Source organism: Asterias amurensis, chromosome 5 (assembly GCF_032118995.1).
Source record: "Asterias amurensis chromosome 5, ASM3211899v1".
Lineage (NCBI taxonomy): Eukaryota > Metazoa > Echinodermata > Asteroidea > Forcipulatida > Asteriidae > Asterias > Asterias amurensis.
This window is the reverse complement of record NC_092652.1, coordinates 14941510-14963047: the sequence shown is the minus strand read 5'-3', so window position 1 is coordinate 14963047 and position 21538 is coordinate 14941510. Positions and strand designations below refer to the sequence as shown.

Genomic DNA, 21538 nt, shown 5'->3' with positions numbered 1-21538 from the left:
GCTCAGTGGAATTTTTTTTGTCTTACTATTAATGAAAGGAAATATTCCTGTATCGTAGATTGATTGTACGTACACTAATAATGCAATGCAAGTTAATGACAAGCCTTTGTTTTGTCTCTTAAAGGCAGTGGACACTATTGGTAATTGTCAAAGACTAGCCTTCACAGTTGGTGTATCTCAACATATGCATAAAATAACAAACCTGTGAAAATTTGAGCTCAATCGGTCATCGAACTTGCGAGATAGTAATGAAAGAAAAAAACACCCTTGTCACATGAAGTTGTGTGCGTTCAGATGGTTGATTTCGAGACCTCAAGTTCTAGAGGTCTGAGGTCTCGAAATCAAATTCGTGGAAAATTACTTCTTTCTCGAAAACTATGGCACTTGAGAGGGAGCCGTTTCTCACAATGATTTTTACCATCAACCTCTCCCAATTTCTCGTCGCCAAGAAAGGTTTTATGCTAATAATTATTTTGAGTAATTACCAATAGTGTCCACTGCCTTTAAAAGAAATAGTGTTGGTTGAATATCATCAAGAAAATGCCATTGTTGATTGTATAATTTCTCAATAAGTGACTACTATCCATCTACCCATAGCTGGCCATCTTTACATGTTGGAGACTTTTACATCAATCAATTACAGTAAATTTCAGTTGTATCTGAATCCCCATTGACCATTGTATGCTGTAGAAAGGGATTAGTTTGGTCAATCTTCTATCCATTTGTTGTCAAACGATTGATATGAATGAAAATGAAATCAATGGCTTCTTTATGAGATTCATGAGTTACATTATTAGATGTGAAGGGTGACCATTAGAGTTTGTAGACGAGGGTCGTAACTCCTGTTGGTTTAGCAGTGTGACATGACATCTTGTGAGGCCTACCTCTCTGGCTCCCCGTAGTGTGTGTTCATTATGCAACCATTTCACCATGTCCTTCACTGTCTCCAAATTTTGCTCCTGTATTCTCTCTCAGCTTATTACTCTTTTTGTTACATATGAATTTACAAACCCATGTAGTGGTCTGTCTACTTGTCCATTGCCACTCAGGAGACACTGATGATTTGATTAAACCTAACTATTATATTGTACCTTTATAGACATGGCGTAGTCTTGAATTCAATGACAGACACTTGTGTTATGTCTGTAAGTATACTACCTGCTTCTGCATATTGTAACCCAACCCTTGATAGTGTTGGAAATGTGGAACCAGGCTGCAAATTACTACCAACTCCTTGCATACCTTTCTTGTCTTTGGAACTAAATGAAGCACAAAATAGAGAATAATGCACGATGATAATGATGAAGTCATATTTTTGTGGTCATTTACAATTAAAGGCAGTGGACCCTATTGGTAATTACTGAAAATATTGATTAGCATAAAACCTTTCTTGGTATTGAGTAATGGGGAGAGGTTGATAGTATAAATATAAAACATTGTGAGAAACGGTTCCCTCTGAAGTAACGTAGTTTTCGGGAAAGAATTAACGTAGTTTTCGGGAAAGAAGTAATTTTGCACGAATTTGATTTTAGACCTCAAGTTTAGAATTTGAGGTCTTGAAATCAAGCATCTGAAAGCACACAACTTCGTGTGACAAGGGTGTTTTTTCTTTCATAGTTATCTCGCAACTCCAAAAACCAATCAAGCTCAATGTTTCACAGGTATGTTATTTTATGTTGAGATACACCAAGTGAGAAGACGGGTCTTGAACAGTTACCGTAGTATCCAGTGTCTTTAAGGCAAAAGAAAAGGAAAAAGATTAATGTTGAGCATCATGCCTTTTTTCCAAAAAAGAAAGGAGGATGAAGGCTTGGCTATTTAAAAATCTCATTTTTTAAAGTCTGAGATCGTTAAAATGTATGCTTTTTTTTATTTTTATTTTTTTATATTTTATAATTATATTTTATAAACAAGAAGAAAAAAAAGGAGTAGGCTCTAAAAAAGCAGGGGGTGGGGATTCTCATCTTGGTTTTCTTTTGGCCTTGCATGTTCGATGTAGGCCTACATGTACCAACATTGATGCACCTGAGTGTAAAGAGTAAAGAAATCGTCAAAATCGAACATGGGTTTTGGATTTACAATCAAAGCTGATAGTAGTATTTCCCATTTGAACCTGTGAATATGTTGTACTTTATTAACATAGTTTGTTTGGCCTTTCTTTGACTGACAAAGCAGGTGTTTAGACTGTAGGCCAACAGTGTATTCTTATGTACACCTGTATTGGTTTGCATTACAGGCCCATGTTCAAAATTAACACTGCATTAATGAGTAGCTAAGAAATTGAAACCCACCCACTCTCCTTGTATGAATATTTGATGCTTTGGTATAACACATAACGGGATTGAATGGCCAGTGTGGCGTACATTTGGTCTTGGATTTCTCTCTTGGCTTCTTCAGTTCCAATATGACCTATGTAGGCCTATAGTACGTGGGTTATTGCCATTCAAAGTCTTGTAGTATACATACGTGCACAATTTAGTCTGGAAATTGATTGAACTGAGATTAAACAATTTCAGTATTCCAGAACTATGCCCTTTCCAGCAGGATTTGTTTGAAGGCTCATGTAATTACACACTCCAGAATGAAAGAGCCAAAGTCAACCAATTCAAACAAATATTTACAATAAATTATTAATTTGATTGAGCCTTAAGTGATAATTTCAACAAAAAGATTCCTAAAAACAATGACATTTGTAACAATGACATTTGTAGACAGAGAATGACGTTGCATATTTATTGAAAAAGTTCCCTTTTGTACACTTTGTTGGTCTAATCTTACAAGTTTACGTAAATTTACTACCAATCAATGCTGTGTATCTTGTCTGCAAGCTTTGTGTGCCAGAGATTATTAATTGCATCGTTGTTATAATTTCTCACACATAGTTTGAGGAAGCCTACAATACCACACGCTGTACCTTCATTGTTTTGTCTTATATCAAAGCACTATGATCTGTTGTTTTTAACCGACGCTGTCTACAGTCAGAGATACCCTCTCTATAATCCTATCTGATTAAATGGCACATTATTTATGCAAGTAATACCCACTGACAATCAAGGAGGTATGTTAAGTTATTAAGGTCTCTACATGGACCTCTGATGGTCAGAGGTCTGTGGATTTGCTGATGATATAATCTTGTCAGCTGGACATCATGTGGTATAGTAGCTGGATTACTCTGGATGGTGTGATGTGGTCTGGGCCCAATTTCATTGAGCTGCTTTTAGCATTTAACAATTTGGATTAGGGTACTCTTTGTTTCATAAAACACAATGTCTACAGATTTACATTAGATTTACACCAATTGAAGATAATGATAGAAGAAAGCTTACCTTAAGATATTACTTGCTGAAGTGCAGTAGTTTTTGAGAAACGAGTAAAGCAATGTCACGAAAATACATTTTACATGCTAAAATAATGTAGCATCTCTGCAGAAAGTTATTTTCTTGACTTGTTTTACTAATTTCCCAAAAACTACAGCACCTCAGCAAGTAATATTTTAAGGGAAGCTTTCTATCATCATTATCTTCAAACTGTGTGCATGGTGTGAGTTTATTGTAAATCTGTGGACATTGTGTTTTGTGTCCTACAATAAGTACCCAGACCCTTTAAGCACAACAAAAGTACTAGCAAACGGCTACCAGTCAAACTGCCACATCAAATGCACAAATTGTGACTGGTGTCCTGCTCAGTTCTGCTAAGCAATAATTTCTGCTTTTAAAAGCAGCCTGTTTGTAATTGGGCGCAGGTCATATATATCACCATCTCTGCCCCTCTCCCTACTTGTCTATGGTCTAAGAGTAGTATTGTAGTGGAGGGTCTGCTATGAACAGTGGAGCAAACAGGGTCCAATTAAGAAAATGCCTGTTTGAACTTCAGTAACCTACTTATCTGATGAAGGACTCGTACTATAATTTGATGAATTGCTTTTTCCACACTGCATTTGATTTGTTATGAGCATATTACTGACACTCAAGTTAGAAACCCATGTTCTGTTTTTGTCATTATTGGGGCAATAGTTAATCTTTTTTAAAATGCTAAAGCATTGAAACAAATATTTGATTGCTTTTATTACCATGACCAAAGTTGCCCTTGTGTGACAAACCACATCAGAAGTCCACAAAAAATGTTAAAATCAAGAAACAAACTGATCACAGATCATAACACATTTATTGACTTTTACAAACTTGATAACTTTTCATGAATAAGTTTATGGGTTAAACAGTTTGAGTGAAACAAATTATTTCTGTGTTTGTTGCAGGTTGACTTGTTCTAAACGGATGCATTGCTAGCCTAAGGCACCAGGGTGACTTGAAGCGAAAGAACTGCTGGTAAGGATTGTGTTGTTTCCGTATTCGTTGTGAGCTGTCGTTTTGTGAGTTCAGACTGTGACAAGACATGCCATTCAATCGTTAACACATTATGAAAAATGGCCACTCTTATGACAAGTTGTGATCGGGCAAGTGTTTGCCTGACTAGTAGTAATGAATGGTATCGTCAAGTCACTTGCCAAATTGTGTCACTCAAGATTTATTCCCTGCAGCAAATCAAAACAAAAGAGTTGCTTATAATAGCTCTAGAGTACAATATTACAGTTCGGTATTCATCTCAAGAAAGTACACATTTATAAGATTGTCATCCTATGTCACGTAGGTATTGGCACGGTGGGAAAGTTAGTTTACTTTTTTTTCGACACTTAAAATAATTCATAGGGAAGGTTTAGGGGTAAGTCATCTTCGCAAAGTATAGGACGGCTTACCAGCTACTGAATGTTTTTTAAAATTATTACAACTTTTTTCTTTGGGGGGGGGGGGGTTTAAATTTTAATTTACATTAAACTAACCATGAAACTCTAAATGATGTCAAAGTTTGATGATATTTTACACTAGACAACGACTGTAATTCTTTGGATCATTGGCCAATATATTGGACTGTAAAAGTGTGAATTTAAGCATGATATGACCAATTTGATAAGATTAGTCTCATGCAGCTGGCTAAGTGCTGAAATCGGATTAAATTCCTTAATTAACACGGTGGCCAGCTCGACTTCAGAGTAGCCGGCCAAGATCCTCCAGCTTATTAGAATTCAGATATTAGGAAATTGAATCCTAAAGTGCATGTTCAAGTAGCATGCAGTTATTATTTATTTACACTCTAGTCATATGTGTACTTTGCACAGAGACAGTAATTGTAAATCGCAACAAAATAATTGGTTGGAAGATCTTGTACTCTCGCAGTTGGGATGGTTTTCAAGATAAACAATTTATGTTGTGAAGTTTTTACTCCTCCCCGGCCCCATCCCTACATAAGGGTCTTGTCACACAAGATAATTTTTACAATAAACCAGTTTCAGGCAGTCTCCAACAAACCATGTACGTAGGTCTACTCATTAAGGTTAAAATTCTCCTGGGGTTTCAAGGCAAATTTGTTTTACTTCAATTGCTAAGTAGCCGACAGAGCCAGGCCCTTTTTGCTCTCCAATATTGAGATGCAACTTGCTTTCGAAGAAGAAAAACTTTAACGCTAAACAAATGCATGTCTGAATATTGAGCATTATGTCCAGAGTTTTAGGCAAGATAACACAGGCGTCAGCACCCACACTCCATGTAAAGCCCACACTGGTGATGGTAAGACTGGGCTGACTAACTCGAGGAAAACTACTCATTGAAAAATTGATAAAATTATTTTAACAATGCTTAATTTATATTAAAATCTTAAAACCTCACATTAGTTTGAAATATTTATTAAAACTATTGTGACATGATATATTCCACATGTGAATAGTGGTTATTTACCACAATAAAATTATTAAGTTAACATTGCCTTGACAAACTCTATCCCCCTGATTATACGTTGCAAACACGACTTAATATGACTGCCCTGTTAACCTGTATTTTCAAGTCAATTCCATTGTTACAATTGACAGGAAGATAACAAGTGCTAACCTCAACACTTGCCCAAGACAATTGTTTGAATGTAAGGTTACAAAGTCCTACATTTACATGTGCAGAGAATGTCAACTCAACTCTGAAGGTCTTGAGCTGTGCATGCCTGGAGAAGGGAGAAGAGTCCCTCCAATGCATCTATTTTGGATTTAGCAGATATCTAGGTCAAGTCCTGTTTGCTTTTGGTTGAGTTGTACTTTGAGTTGTACTGGCTGAGCCTCACGTAGAATAGGAGTTGACTGTCATTCTACAACAGATCACCCTGCTGCTGTAAGGGTTACTGTAGAGAATCATGTCAGACACTTTAATTCAGTCTCCGTGTCAATATGTACTCAAGACATTTATGCCTAGTGTACATGTGTTAGTTGTTTCTGATGTGGGCTACTGACTATGTCAACACATACATGTATCTGATGATTGCCAACAACTATCAGATTATACCTTTCTTGGTTTTAGCATGGAGGTAGTTTCTACCTCCATGGTTTTAGTCTAAAAATTTATTTGCCTGCTTATTTATGTTTACCTTTTCTTGTATTTAAATTCATTTGTCAGTGCTTCATTATTACAAATTGGTGTGTACTTTTTAATCACAGAATTTTTGGTTGCTCCCTTGTTTATTTTGTAAAATGCCCAAACACACAAGTGCAGAAATTACAGAAATTTTAATTTGCCAATAATAATAATAATCAACACCAAGGAATTTGCTGTGGTAACATCAAATTTCTATTGTTACCAAAATTTAATTGGATTAAACAAAGTTTTTACTACATTCCTATTGTTGCATTCTTCAAGTGTAATGGTTAACTTAAACTTGGTGAAATTTTCAATTCAACTGAAGTTAGGATTAAAGTTAGGATTAAAGTTATGACACTTTATGAATTTTACTCTAAATCATAAATGTGCGATTAATATTTTGGGTAACTTAACCATGACGCTGGGTAACATTCCGACGGGTTTACTTTCCCACCGTCCGCACTTTCATTTTTTGACTCGGTAAACATACTAAGACCAGGGATAAACTAACAGAGCTGGCCCCCTGCGTAACATTGAATAGTTTGATAATCACGAAAATCTGATTCTTCCATAACAAAACATGTCAGCTGCTTCGAGTCACGGACTGATGGGAGATTTAACCGAGTCGTCACGTCCGCATTGGGCTTTCTGGCTCGGTTAAACTGACCTGGTCAATCTTCCCGGGCACCTTTGGCTCAGTTAAACTACCCATTCGGGTCGGGTAAGTTACCTGGGAGTAACGTCCGTCGATGTCGGTTTTTTCCCATAACCGATATATCGAAAATTTAATATCGAGTATACTCGATATATCGAGTATTTCCCGCGCGCAAGATGGAAGCCTAAAAACAGCACTTGGTATACTCATGGAGGTAGAAATATATATACCGTAGACTGACAGTTTAATAGGGTTACATTTCAACCTGTTTTTGTCTGATCCCCCGAACTTGTTTGTAGTTCAAACAATTTCAAATTGCGTAGTCCCACCCCGATTATTTCTGGTTTTACAACAAAGTATGATCGCCGCTACCGCTGGCTTGGCCATTTGGTGAACGCTCACCACAATTCTCGATTCGTGATTGGCCATGATTGGCCGTCTCAAAATGACACAGAGCCTTTGTGAGTTGCGTGACTCGCCGACATTAAGGTGTCAGTTGCCGATGCATTGACGTAGAAGTGTCAATCAAGTTGTCCGACGGGCGCCCGGACTACCTTTACGGTTGAAAATGGTTGAGATAATCATCGAAAAAAAATCACTAGAAAGTCCCGCAAAACACAGACCTACCACTCCGCGATCACAATATACAACGCACGCAGCATGCAGTCACATAGTCTCCAATAAAGGCTCGTAGTCTTTTTACTTTGCATTCTATAACAAAGGCAAGAAACATTTAATGCTAGAACGCCCTCTACTGTCGAAATAACGCAGTGCATCACGCGTTACCGCCTTGACCAAAGACTGCACGTGTCTGTGCATGCTTGGGCAAACGGGTTTTCCCCCCGAATTGCAATAACCATACACGCTGGTGTGCACGCTTAAACCGTACAAAAGCATAGTCTTCGCTGGTACGCACGCAATAGCCGCCGACAGCGTGGTCTGTGCTGCGAAGCATAAAGTTTCTCGGAAATGTTAGCTTGTTTACCGAAAACAACACAACGTGTAGGCTTTATTTGACCAAAATGACGCCATTACGAAACCTTGGATTGTTAGAAAGATTATTTTACTATATAACGTAAGATTGTTTTCTTCCTTGTTTTGTTTTGTCTTGTTGATTCGGGGAAGTTTTTGCGGGGTGAAGACGCATTGATTTTGATCACATGCGCAATGGGAAGTTGCATCTTAAACAGCCGATGGGGCAGCAGTGGCGGTTTCTTTTGAGGTTTTACCAAGCGCTCGCCGCGGGGTCGTGAACTTCTGCGGCGGGCCGGCGGCTGATGGCGAAAACACAAAGAACAAGCAGACATACTTGGTTGTAAAACGTATTTTATTTAATAGGGCAACTCAAAATGATGAAACTACATAACGACGACGGCTTTTCTAATACTCAAACACAGATTTCTTTTAAATAATCGGACACTCTTTTGGTATTTTCGATATCATTTAGGAACATCGAAATTTTCAAAACATCGAAATTATTTTCGATATATCGAAAAACCGATATTACGATATGATTATAAAAGTGATATCGGCGATTTCGATGTCAAAAAAATATCGAGTTTTTGAGTATTTTCGATATATCGACGGACGTTACCTGGGAGGAAAAATTCCTGGGCTGTTCGCATTGGACTTAAAATGGGTAAGTTACCCATTGGTTCGGTTAGTTTACCCAAATTAAGTCCAATACGAACAGGGCTTTAGACGAATGTACTTTAGATCACAATAATCATGACCAAATACATTATATGGGGTTTACACTCCCACCCAAAAATGCCTACTTGCATACACAACTGTACATTGATACACAAATTTTGCTGCCTTGCTCAGGCTAAGAAACCACGCACCAAAGACAAGCACACAACAAGCACACAAGAGCATGTCTTGACAAAGTGACAGCGCGTGAAATTCAGTCAGAAAGTATGGAATTCTTAATGGGCTGCATTGGCATTGGATTTCATGGTGAGGAAGAGAGGCTGTTACTAATATGACAGATCCTTTGGTAACACTCAGTGTAAGTATACATGTGGGCCACACATAAGATCAGACATAAAGATTGCTCTGATGTGCCACACACAGCCATTTTTCATTAAAAACGTGGGTACTCCAACATAACCTTTGACTTAGAAATAGCAGAACTAATAAAAGGTGTGCATTCATGGTTGAAGCTGTTCATTATGTAACACTGTAAATACAAAGGTTGTCAGCACATCCTAAGGTAAACCCTCAATATCAATTATCATTATATGGTTGGTTTGCAGTAACACCACGTGTGTATCTACTTGTCAGGTAGACAGTTCTTTTCAAAACCGAGAAGTCTCCTGAAATCTGAAAAATCTACTCCGCGGTAGTAGAATATATAGCAAGACAGTTCTCTAAGAACAAACTGTACTTGGCAAGTAGACACACACGTGGTGGCACCACAAACCAAATATAAATTGATACTTCACCCAGCATGCAATGCCTCTAATCCCATATCAGTTATCATGTTTATGTTATTCTAAAAGAAACATTTTTTGAAGCTTGAGTAAAATTGAGTTCAGTTTATGAAGGAAAATTGCAGCAAGATTATTATTAACCAAAGTTTGACCCTACATTATGATTTTACATAAATTCAGACTTCATGTTAAGTGATTAGAAATGTTTGATGTTATTGTAACTATCATAATCACACTTGACAATAATTGCAAACCCATAACGGGTGAAGACTGTTTTCAGATGTTAATTTTTTTTAATTTTTGGTTTTTACCCATATACACCGATGTGTGTAGCACTGTATACTCAGTACTTTCCCAAGTCCTGTGAAAAAAATCACAGGCATTTTCAGATGAATAGGATGAATACTCGTCTTTGGAGATTTTTAAAATTAATGAATGGAATTAATTTAGTATTCTACAGAAATAACTAAACTGGTTCATGTCTTGATGTTTTCTTCTTGAGGATTTGAGGGCTGACAATTATTCGTCTCATTGCAGTTGAGAAATATTGATAACAGTGTTTCCAATCTTCTGCACAGTACTACGATTGATTATTATCTGCATCTTGTGTGTACTGACTCGTACTCAAGTATTAATTTACACACGTTTGGGCTTCACAGAATTGCCCTGTAGCTAAAGAAACACTATAACCTCGCCGACCTGACAACATCCTCCTTTACAATCATGATAAGGGAATTGTAGATTGATGAAAGATTATAAAACAATCTTAAATTTAGTGTGATGACACACAGGAGTCTATGTCTAACCGATGCCTAGTGCTTCTTATGATAAGTACGTACGTGTAGGAATGAAAGTTTGCTAACTGAACTTGTAATCACATCTACAGTATATAGGACTGCCATGACTGGGATGAGCATTATGGGAACCCAAGAATAAATGACTTATAATTGATCTTTGAAGTATATGTTTGTATTTGACACGCTTGTATTTGGCATGAGATCATTATCACTCTGCACCATACTCTTATTAAAGACAGTGTACACTATTGGTATTTGTCAAAAACCAGTCTTCTCTCTTGGTGTATCTCAACATATGCATAAAATAACAAACCTGTGAAAATTTGAGCTCGATCGGTCGCCGGAGTTGCAAGATAACTATGAAAGAAAAACACCCTTGTCACACGAAGTTGTGTGCGTTTAGATGGTTGATTTCGAGACCTCAAGTTCTAAATTTGAGGTCTCGAAATCAAATTCGTGGAAAATTACTCCTTTCTCCAAAACTAGGTCACTTCAGAGGGAGCTGTTTCTCACAACGTTTTATACCATCAACCTCTCCCCATTGCTCGTTACAAAGTAAAGTTTTATGCCAATAATTGTTTTGAGTAATTACAACAGTGTCCACTGCCTTTAAGACATAGGAACCTACACTTAATGAGACCGTGAGACCAAGGACCCTACACTTAATGAGACCTACATAGGTCCCTATAATTAAGAAGACTTGGATCCATCCACCTAAAGAGACTAAGGACTCTTCACTTGTTGAGACTTGTCCCCATACTTAATGAAAGCAAGGACACTAACCTTAATGGCACCAAGCGCCCTACACTTATTACTTAGGAGCTTACACTAACCCCCTTGTTGAAGTTAAGGGAACTACACTTCTTGTGACCATAGGAACTACCCTTAATGAGACAAAATACCCTACCCTTAATGAGACCAATGACACTATTGGTAATTACTCAACAGAATTGTTAGCATAAAAACTTACTTGGTTGCAAGCAATGGAGAGCTGTTGATAGTATAAAACATTGTGTGAAACAGCGAAGTAATAGTGTGCTCAATAATAATAACAACAGATATCTTGCTAGAATCGTATTAGGCATTTGAAAGCACACAAATTTGAAACAAATGTGGTTTTTCCTTGTAGATTTGTTATGCATTTGTTAGGATACCCCAAGTGAGAACTGAGAATACTGGTCTTTGACAATTATCAAAGGCTGGATACCTTTGCAATTACCAAAGGTATCCAGTGCCTTTAATGAGACAAATGACCCTATTATCAACAAAACGAGACCAAGGGCACTTTATTTAATGAGACATAATGTAGGACCCTCCAATTAATGACACCTACACGTAGCATTCAACAGACAAAATATGTATGCAAACTCAATACACATGTTCAATTCTCACATTTTACTGATCATAGTTAAAAATTGTGGTTCGGTACACTTTAATGGTTTCACCAACATTGAATATTTCCACCAACATTAAAAGGTTTTACCAATATTAAATGGTTTTGCCAACTTCAAATGGTTTCACCAACATTAAATGGTTTCACCATGGAGAAAGATTTCACCAAGATTGTTTTAAGGATGTTATTATACTACCTTATCCACATGACAATGTAAAATGGTTGAAGTTTATAATCGGGCCAATAAATCAGCTGAAAATAAACCTGTTGCAATATTTTTCATAGTGGCTCTGGATTTATTACATGACGTCGTTAGTGGAACTGAAAATGTTTTGAAATGCTTAAACTATAAACTGTGAAGTCATATCCTGAGCAAGATCTGGTTTTACCATGGAGACCATTATTTGAAGCTGCTTTAAAAACTATATGATGGGGAAAAGTGTATTTTCAGCTGATTCAAATTATAATAGCAAACATTTACATGGTAGATTGACATGGTAGTATGACATACTGACATGGTAACGCTGCATACTTTAACATTGAGATTTCTGATTGATTCTAAATTACTTGAATTTATGCATGGAACTGAACACGTACAAATATATAATGCGCTGATTGCTCAGCAATGAAACGTTGAACCCGTCTATCCAATTTGCCATTACACTCTCTCTGAACAGTAAATAAGAACCAATGTCATGCAAATCTGCCTTGAAGGTAGATGATATATCGCCATGGCAACCGGTCAAAGTACCTACGTATTTTGTCAAAGCATCGTCATATACCCTATTCTGCAAAATATTTGTTTATCCAAAAAGGAAGAAAAAAAATTCAAATCCCCAAACTTATTCTGAAAACAATACAGTGTATATATATATAATGCACACCGAATCTATTGTTATGCAAAAGTCTTTAAGAAGTGAAAGAAAATGAGACAAGGAGGTGCATTGTTGATTTCCTTATCGCAAATTTTCTAACTGTGCGAACGTACATGCTTTCCACATATGTACATATTTGATACTTACATGATTACATTTTACGTACTGTAGACAAGTTAACTTAAGAAGACCTGAGCCCAATTTCAATTAGCTACTTTAATCATGGAGATACAAAATAAACAATTTTGCTTACCATTTTTCTGCTGAGCAAAATGTAGCATAAAAGCAGTTCCATGGTACATATTGAATGGTATTATTGGCTGGTGACCTTTTTGACGTCAGCAAAATTATTTGGTGCTTAGCTACGTGAATTTTTGATCTTCAAGAAGCAGCTCTGAAATTAGCCCCAGGTCCTCAAAGGGTCTGATATTCAGATAAAGTGAGTTTCATGTACATGTGTACCACCTCCTTGTGTGCCACCTTGAGAGTCAATATGATTGATTTAAGATGAAATCACATAATTGCACTTTACTTACTCATCTCAGGACAACAAACAATCTTCTTGCCATCACTTTGATTGTTTGTCTGGTTTTTACCTTTCCTTCTAGTCAAAACGAAAATATTTTGGAAATTCCCATGTAGTTTTTAATGTTCAGAATATCATTTTCACAGTAACTAAATAAGGTTAGGACAACAAACTTCCCCCAAAATACACCAGTAAACCATGTTTGTCTTGAAGGAAGTATGGAATGTCTTACCCTGAACAGGCCTGAACTCTGGCTGTAATTCAGAGCTGATAACCAGCCATGGTATGCTGGAATCTTGGACTTGCTTCACAACTATGCAGAATACAGTGAAAAAACAATAGAGGTAGACTATCAATCTCTTGTAATACTCATTTTTTTGTACAACAAAAGGATAAAGGTCTGGAAATCAAGCATAGCACAAAGGAGATTTTGAGCATATGTAGTTGATGGGTTGGTGGGTGGGTGGAGGTGGAGCATAGCTACACAGCATTGACCCCATATGACCTTTCCTTCTCCAAACTGGGATAGAAAATCTTAGTTTATGAAAATCATATTCACACAAGAAACTCTCAACCAAGTTACAGAGACAGCAGGGTATTTGTTCACAATTTATTTAAATTAAGCTCTGGTTTTCTTTTGTTTCAATTGTCAGAAATACATTATATTTTTGCAACTTTCATAAGACTTAAATCCTTACTGCTTAGAATCAGGCAGTTGTGACATCATGTTGACATCATCAAATGTTGAATTACTTAAGATCAAAGTTAAGTATTTCATAAACTCATATCTCTCAAACTATTTTTAGAATCTTTACATGAATGTATAATATTGATTGTACGCATAACTCTGATGTGTGGTAAGTAATGTGAACTCTTTGTTCTCTTTATTGAGTGGTATCCTAATAACTATATTGTATTAGTGACCTGACAGAAGACTCATTTGGGTTATACTTTTAGTATGGCAGATATGGCTGGAATCCTGCCATATTCTCTTTTCCTGTGTCAATCCACACCCCAATGGTATACAGTAGTTTGAATGCCTGGCGCTCTGATTAGCAATGTTTAATGGACATACTAGCCCAAGTCCTTCCAAATCCTTCACTTTGGCAATTGGACATTGAAGGAACTGGGACTGTTGGTAGTTACTTATCAAGTTTAATTTACCTAATATTTGCAAACTAAATAATGCGTCCTTGATTAAGACAAAAAACTAATTCAAAAACTGCTTGATAAGTGTGACTAAAGCGAATGGACCGGCAACAAGAAAGTTTAAGTGATTCTTCACTTGAAACTTGACACCAATTAAAGTTACTGTAAAGAGTGAGATTGATTAGTTTTCTAAGATTACCAATCATGAATGGTGGCTTTAATGGTGTGAGAATTGGCTGGATTGAGTGGAGTCGTGCTGCACTAGTCACATAGCCCCCCCTCCCATCTCTTTACTTACCCCTGGGTCTTCCAAGGTTAAATTAATTGATGTGCATGCTTGATCATACAGTATTGATTAGTTAGTCAACGATATATTCAACTGAAACTATGCTTTGGGCCTTACTGATTTAACCTTTTAAAGACATTATCCCAGCAGCAATCTGCATGCAAATTGAAATCACGACAGGCCTCTGTGACGCACACACATTCGCATGATTAGTCTCTGCAGAGAGACAACACTTCCCCCTTCTTCTATTAGTTTAAGAAGATGAGATTGTGTATTGGTCCACACTGAATGCTCTAGTGAGCTAAGGAATTCATTTGTGGTATTACCCTGGTTTATTGTTTTAATAAATCTATGTCAGTTGCAGGCAAGGGCAGTAGGGAGATTGATATATGTATGTAAGTGGTTTGAGGAGTATTCCCATGTTGTTTGAGCTGCATACATTAAGACATATCACAGACTAGTCATGATTTTTCTCCCATCCATTCCAGAACAGTTCACAGCATTTTCTTAAGCTCCCTTGGGAGTAGTTTTGATTGCATGTCATTCAGATGTATCGCTTTCAGTCAATCCTGTCAGCAAACCAATTTTCTTGCTCCTAACTTGATTACAAACTCTCTTCTCTGTTTTTTTTTCGAGGGATGAGCACTCACAAAAACACACAAGATATGATATAAATTTTTCCACTATCAATTGATTTTTGTAGATTTTTGTTTCCAAATCGGAAACCCTTTCTTGTATTGCCCCTTGCTAGGGGCAATATAGGCTTTGAAATGACCTTTTTCAATCACTTGACCTGGCGTAGGAACAAACAGAATGCGTAAGCGATTGGTTTATAGCTATAGGATGGCTTTTAGTGACTTATCTATCGATCGAAGAACTACAGCAGAACCCATCTCCCCCTATACATACATAGGAAGTCATAGGATTGTTGCAAATTGATGCTATGTCTCTCTTCGATGCTTTTTAAAGAAATACATTGTACCAGGTCCCGTGGGTCCACTTTGTGCAGCTCTGAAATGAGTCTCTCATAGGAATTAATTGCCGCTCAGACTAGGTAATACACTTTGCCTTGTGTTTAGAAATCAGTGGACACTTTTAATGGATCAATATAGCAGAGGAGTGAGATGCTGTAAGTGCTCTCTGTTTCAGCAACGATACCTTTGTTTTTCATTTGTCCACTGAATCAATATGGCTGCCATGCTGCTCAAAGAGTGAGATACAGTACTCTGCACCATGAAGTGCACCAGTGTGAGCACTATTTCGTCCATTGGTGCTTTTTTATGTGGTTTAGAAACTCAAGACTGTTCTGATGTTTCAACATTTTTGTAACAAAACAATTATTTGATTTTTATCTGTATCTCTAATGAGAAATGCTTCATTTACTGAAGTATAGTTATCCAGCGGTTCCATTTTCAAAAAAACCAAAACAACAATTGATATAAAAATGGCTGTTCATTGTTTTTCTTGACTGCAGGTTGGAGGAGGCGTGGAGAGACTGAATTACTACCAAGGGTAACCACCACACCGTCAACCTGACGACCTTCGTCCAATTTCCCTCATACCCCCTGACCATCCTACCCACCCCCACTTTTCCTCCATCCCCATTCTACACCATGACAACCACAGACGACACACCAGGAATGGTGGGAAATAGCGACACACCGAGTGTGACTCTCACAATTAGACTGATCATGCAGGGCAAGGTAATAGTGATAACACTAGCTTGACTTTATGTGTAGACTATATCATTGGTCAGGAGCAGATCACACAGTGTTGCTATAAATGAAACATTTGGCATACTATGTACAAACTATAATACACCAACCATGCACCAACTGACCAGAAAGCACAATGTGTAACTTATTGGCTCTGTTGATGTTATATTATCACTGATTGAAAAATGTTGTGCTGAAAAGCTAAAGTAAAATGTTGCTTTGCTGGGCAAACTTTAGTTTTGGAGATTGCTATAGATGTACATTAAATGTCATTCCCAATGCTGAAAATAGTTTAACCCAAAATAAAAAAGGGGGCAATGACGTTGGCTTGTGGTACATAATGGTAGACGGTGTTACAGCCATGTACATGTTCCAGCCAATATTCAACATGAGTAACATCTGGCCAATATTTTAATACAGTATATAAAATACAAAATGTTCATTTGCACTTGTTTTCTGCATCTCAACCGTCAAGTTGTCTTGTTTTTACAAAGAAACAGGGGCTCAAAGTTAATAAGATTGTTGTCAAAATTCTGTAACAACATCGACTGCACTAAAAGTGTTCATTGAATACCCCCCATTGTTGATGTAGTCATAAGATACAGGCTGATCTCAAGAGTGATGTATGCTGTATTAACATAGCCGTCCTTTCTCTATGGTATTACACAGCTGGTCATCTTAACTCTTAAAGACTTTGGACACTATTGGTAATGGACCCTTCCCATGAAATATGCTAATAACCATTCACGCATGCGTACAGACCCTGTTGGTTGGCAAACGCCATACAGTTGTGCACTAAGCAGATGCGCAATCGCATCTGCGTCATGCACCCATTAGCCCTGTACAAAACAGCGTGATTTTCCCTCATTTTGCCAACCAAAACGTTAGTGGGCACGCGCTATGTGCAATTTACATATTTCATGGGAAGGGTCTATTGTCTAAGACCAGTATTCTCACTTGGTGTATCCCAACACAAGCATGAAATAACAGGCATGTGAAAATTTGGGCTCAATTGGTCATCAAAGTTGCAAGAGAAAAATGGAAGAAACAACACCCTTGTTGCACAACTTGATGTCCTTTCAGATGCATAATAAAAGGCTTCAGGCCTGAAGTCTTTTACTATTTTGAGTGAGAAATTACCTCTTTCTCAAAAACTACATGTATGATATTTCAGAGGGAGCAGTTTCTCACAATGTTGTATAAATACTATCAACAGCTCTCCATTGCTCGTTACCAAGCAATTGTTTATGGAAACAACTATTTTGAGTAATTACAAAAGGTGTCCAGTGCCTTTAAGCACTCCATTTTACAGTGATCCCAATGAAAGGCAGTATTAGTTTCAAGGGTTTAACCTTATCATATCCAATCAAGATCAGTGACAGAGAACTAAAGTACAGCTGCAATATGTGGACATCAAGAACACACATTACATCATACTGGGTGAAACAGTTCAAGTCAGTCAGATTGAATTGTACAATGAAACACTCGGCATTGCTTGAAGCACGATTCGAGCAGACAAGTTGACCTACTTGGCCCAAACAGTTTGCATGTTTGTAAACATGTAGACATCAACTCTTTGACTGGCCTGAAGATTATTTTCCTGGCTGTGAATTATCTATATCCTCTTTGGGATCCTGATTGGTTATGACGTTGCTTTCAATGCTTGATGTGTGTAACACAACTTGAATGTTGAAATTCATTAAAATGAACAGTACACATATTTTGTGTCAAATACCACACAGACAAATTTATCTCCCTATCGTTGGATAATAAAAGAACAATTGATTTCTTTGTATTCAAAAGCTTTGGGGAACGGACAATCATAAACAACTTGTAAACAAAGATTATTTTCAGAAAAATAGCATGACATTTAATACGAAATTCAATCGTTGCTCCTTAAATTGCATTTGGTCATAGAATGTTTTCTCGCTGAGTTGAACTACTTCACACTGGTAAAGAAAAATTGAATTATGAAGAAAACAGAATGGTCGCTGTGCCCTAACCCTGTTAGAGGCCATACATGGGCATATATGGCTATCCTATATATTTTTGTATTACCTACACTCGAATAGAAATGCACAGACATTTATGGATGTGATATACAAATATTGAGTATGCCAACCTTTAGAGTTGAGTGGGAGGAATATATCCGGACTGTTCTCAAAGTGAGATAGAACCTAGACTGTTCCATTATTACCTCAAAGTGAGATAGAACCTAGACAGTTTTATTCCTCAAAGTGAGATAGAACCTAGAGAGTTCCATTCCTCAAAGTGAGATAGAACCCAGACTGTTCCATTCCTCAAAGTGAGATAGAACCTAGACTGTTCCATTCCTCAAAGTGAGATAGAACCTAGACTGTTCCATTCCTCAAAGTGAGATAGAACCTAGACTGTTCCATTCCTCAAAGTGAGATAGAACCTAGACTGTTCCATTCCTCAAACTAAGATAGAACCTAGACTGTTCCATTCCTCAAAGTGAGATAGAACCTAGACTGTTCCATTCCTCAAAGTGAGATATAACCTAGACTGTTCCATTCCTCAAAGTGAGATAGAACCTAGACTGTTCCAATCCTCAAAGTGAGGTAGAACCTAGACTGTTCCATTCCTCAAAGTGAGATAGAACCTAGACTGTTCCATTCCTCAAAGTGAGATAGAACCTAGACTGTTCCATTCCTTAAAGTGAGGTAGAACCTAGAGAGTTCCATTCCTCAAAGTGAGATAGAACCTAGACTGTTCCTTTTCTCAAAGTAAGATAGAACCTAGACTGTTCCATTCCTCAAAGTGAGATAGAACCTAGACTGTTCCATTCCTCAAAGTGAGATAGAACCTAGACTGTTCCATTCCTTAAAGTGAGGTAGAACCTAGAGAGTTCCCTTCCTTAAAGTGAGATAGAACCTAGACTGTTCCATTCCTCAAAGTAAGATAGAACCTAGACTGCTCCATTCCTTAAAGTGAGGTAGAACCTAGAGAGTTCCCTTCCTTAAAGTGAGATAGAACTTAGACTGTTCCATTCCTTAAAGTGAGTAACCTTATGAGTGCACTCCACTAACCAAGGTCCCCAGATCAACCAGTGCTAAATGATCAAAATTAAAGAATACCTATAAACTTTTAAAAGGGACCTGCACCGTTACATAGCAAAATACATGTACATTCAAGTTTTTAGTAGGTTGGAAATCAGCAACCCTGGGACACACTATCAGACCCCATATAAGCCATGACCTCCCAATCTTTGATTTTATAAAAAGTTAAGAGTTGACAAATCTTTCATTTGGCTTGGCGCATGATTTTTTTATTTGTCCTTATTCAATATATGGCAGACTCTTATGGAATGGTTGTTTGTGAGACCATTATTGGTTGTTGCATTGATCCATAGCGTGTGAGAGAGACTCTGGTGACCCCTTGACTTATATCTAAGATCATCTCTCTAGGGAGGCTCAGAGAATTCTTATATTGATGCAATATTGGGTCATGGACCCTCAAGTATTCTCACATGCTGTTCTGGCTGAATCCAGCATAGTTCAGAGTTGTGCAGAAACTGCAATACGTGTGTTCATGTTTGTCATATATGTATGAGCTTTTATACATGTTGCAAAGACACTGAAATAAAAGGGTGTACATCCACATGAGTAACCTTTATCTTATCGCAGAATGCATCTTAAACTGGACCTACTGTATACATGTACATTTTTACATGACATTGTTATACATGTACACTTCGCATGTACACTATGCGATCTTAACTTCAACAGTTTACATTCAGTTACTCTTTATAATGGCCTACATTTGTAATGGGTTACACTTACAACTGGTCTGAATTGATTGTAATGCCCTGGTGTGATCATCCATGTATTATTGAAAAATCACACATATAGATGACTATTAAGGTAATAGAAAACAGTTCTTATATTGGGCAAATGACCTGCAACTAGAACAGGTACATGCACTTACATTCTGGCTAGTATAAGAACAATCAATAAAGAGACATTTAGAAGGGTGTTGTTAGCCCAAAGCCAAGATTCCTTGAAACATTGTCTGGACACCTAACAAACAATAGAAACACCGATTGCCATCCCCCGCATTCTTGATCCGTCCGTGCATAAACCAAGTGTAGATGTATAGGTTGTTAACTACACACATGTCTAAAAACCGGGTCCCTGTTTGTGCATATTGTTGCCCTGGGTGTGCTGTCTGTCCACTGACTACTTGTTATTCACGCAATCCATTGGCAGGAAATTAATCCCCTCCTGGTTTTCTCTTTCTTTTCTTGCCCTGCAGGAAGTTGGCAGCATCATAGGGAAGGTGAGTGCCTCATGCCAAGCATTATTGGCTTTGTCTCCGCCCTCTCTGTGGCTCTCTTTTTGTATTTAAAGGGTGGGGGGTGGGGGCATGGTTTCATCTGCTCCATCAACATGTTTTGATTCAAATTGCTACTCATAAGTATTTGGCACCACTTTCTGTGTACAGAGTACACAACCAAACTGCATATCTGTCATCTAGTCTACACCACCGTCGACTCTAGGAGGAAATTGCATACACGACTACAATTATGGCATGTGGTTAACTTGTTCATCGAAATTTCAACAAATATATTCTGCTCTCTTCGTTTGTTTTTAATCAAAAGGAAAAAGTAGCTCTGTTAAAATTGTGGAAAATTAACTTCTGATAGGCTGCTTTGAATACTTTAAGTTGAAGTTGAATCATGAATTCAAGTTGGGTAAGGAGCAATACAAAGGAACTAAGTTTGGTTGTATGGTCCTAATATAACTTAATTTGTATAAAGGAAGGCATGAGAGAGTGTGGTATGGTGATTGGCTGCATAGTGTGCCACGGCACTGTGTAAACCATTACATGATGCTATGTAAAAGGAGTAGGTCTCTTAGTTCTAACGTAGTCCCACATACCTTGCAGGTAAATACTGAATGTTGAAGTGCCTTGAACGTTACCGAGTGATGAATATGAAAGCTATAGAATACACTTAAAATTCTGTTAATATCTAATTTAACCACCAAAATTATGATTTTATTTTTTAGTGTGACCATTATGGTTGCAATTGGTTTGTTCCAAACTGCTCCAACAAGATGGCTGAAAGATTTTACCAACTTCCACTCAAACATGAGTGTCAACAAAAAGTATCGCACCAAACCAACATTTTACAATGTTTCCCATGTTAACTTAGAAAGTAAAATTCTAAAGCAAAAAAAAATGAATTTCTGTTTCTTAATCCTTTTCCTGACATTTCTTCTGAAAATAAGGGG

The 21538-nt window shown here is 37.4% G+C and overlaps 1 protein-coding gene across 10 annotated transcripts in view; it reads left to right on the top strand.

The window, feature by feature from the left end:
* Nucleotides 1-21538, top strand: part of LOC139937810 (poly(rC)-binding protein 3-like) — a 94340-nt gene that overhangs the window by 39267 nt on the left and 33535 nt on the right. For all 10 annotated transcript variants that reach the window (XM_071933135.1, XM_071933134.1, XM_071933133.1 and 7 more), the window contains 3 exons: nucleotides 4256-4325; nucleotides 16043-16271; nucleotides 20559-20582. In XM_071933135.1, coding sequence (XP_071789236.1) covers nucleotides 16182-16271; nucleotides 20559-20582 — 114 coding nt within the window. In that variant the 5' untranslated portion in view covers nucleotides 4256-4325; nucleotides 16043-16181. The remainder of the gene's footprint in view (nucleotides 1-4255; nucleotides 4326-16042; nucleotides 16272-20558; nucleotides 20583-21538) is intronic.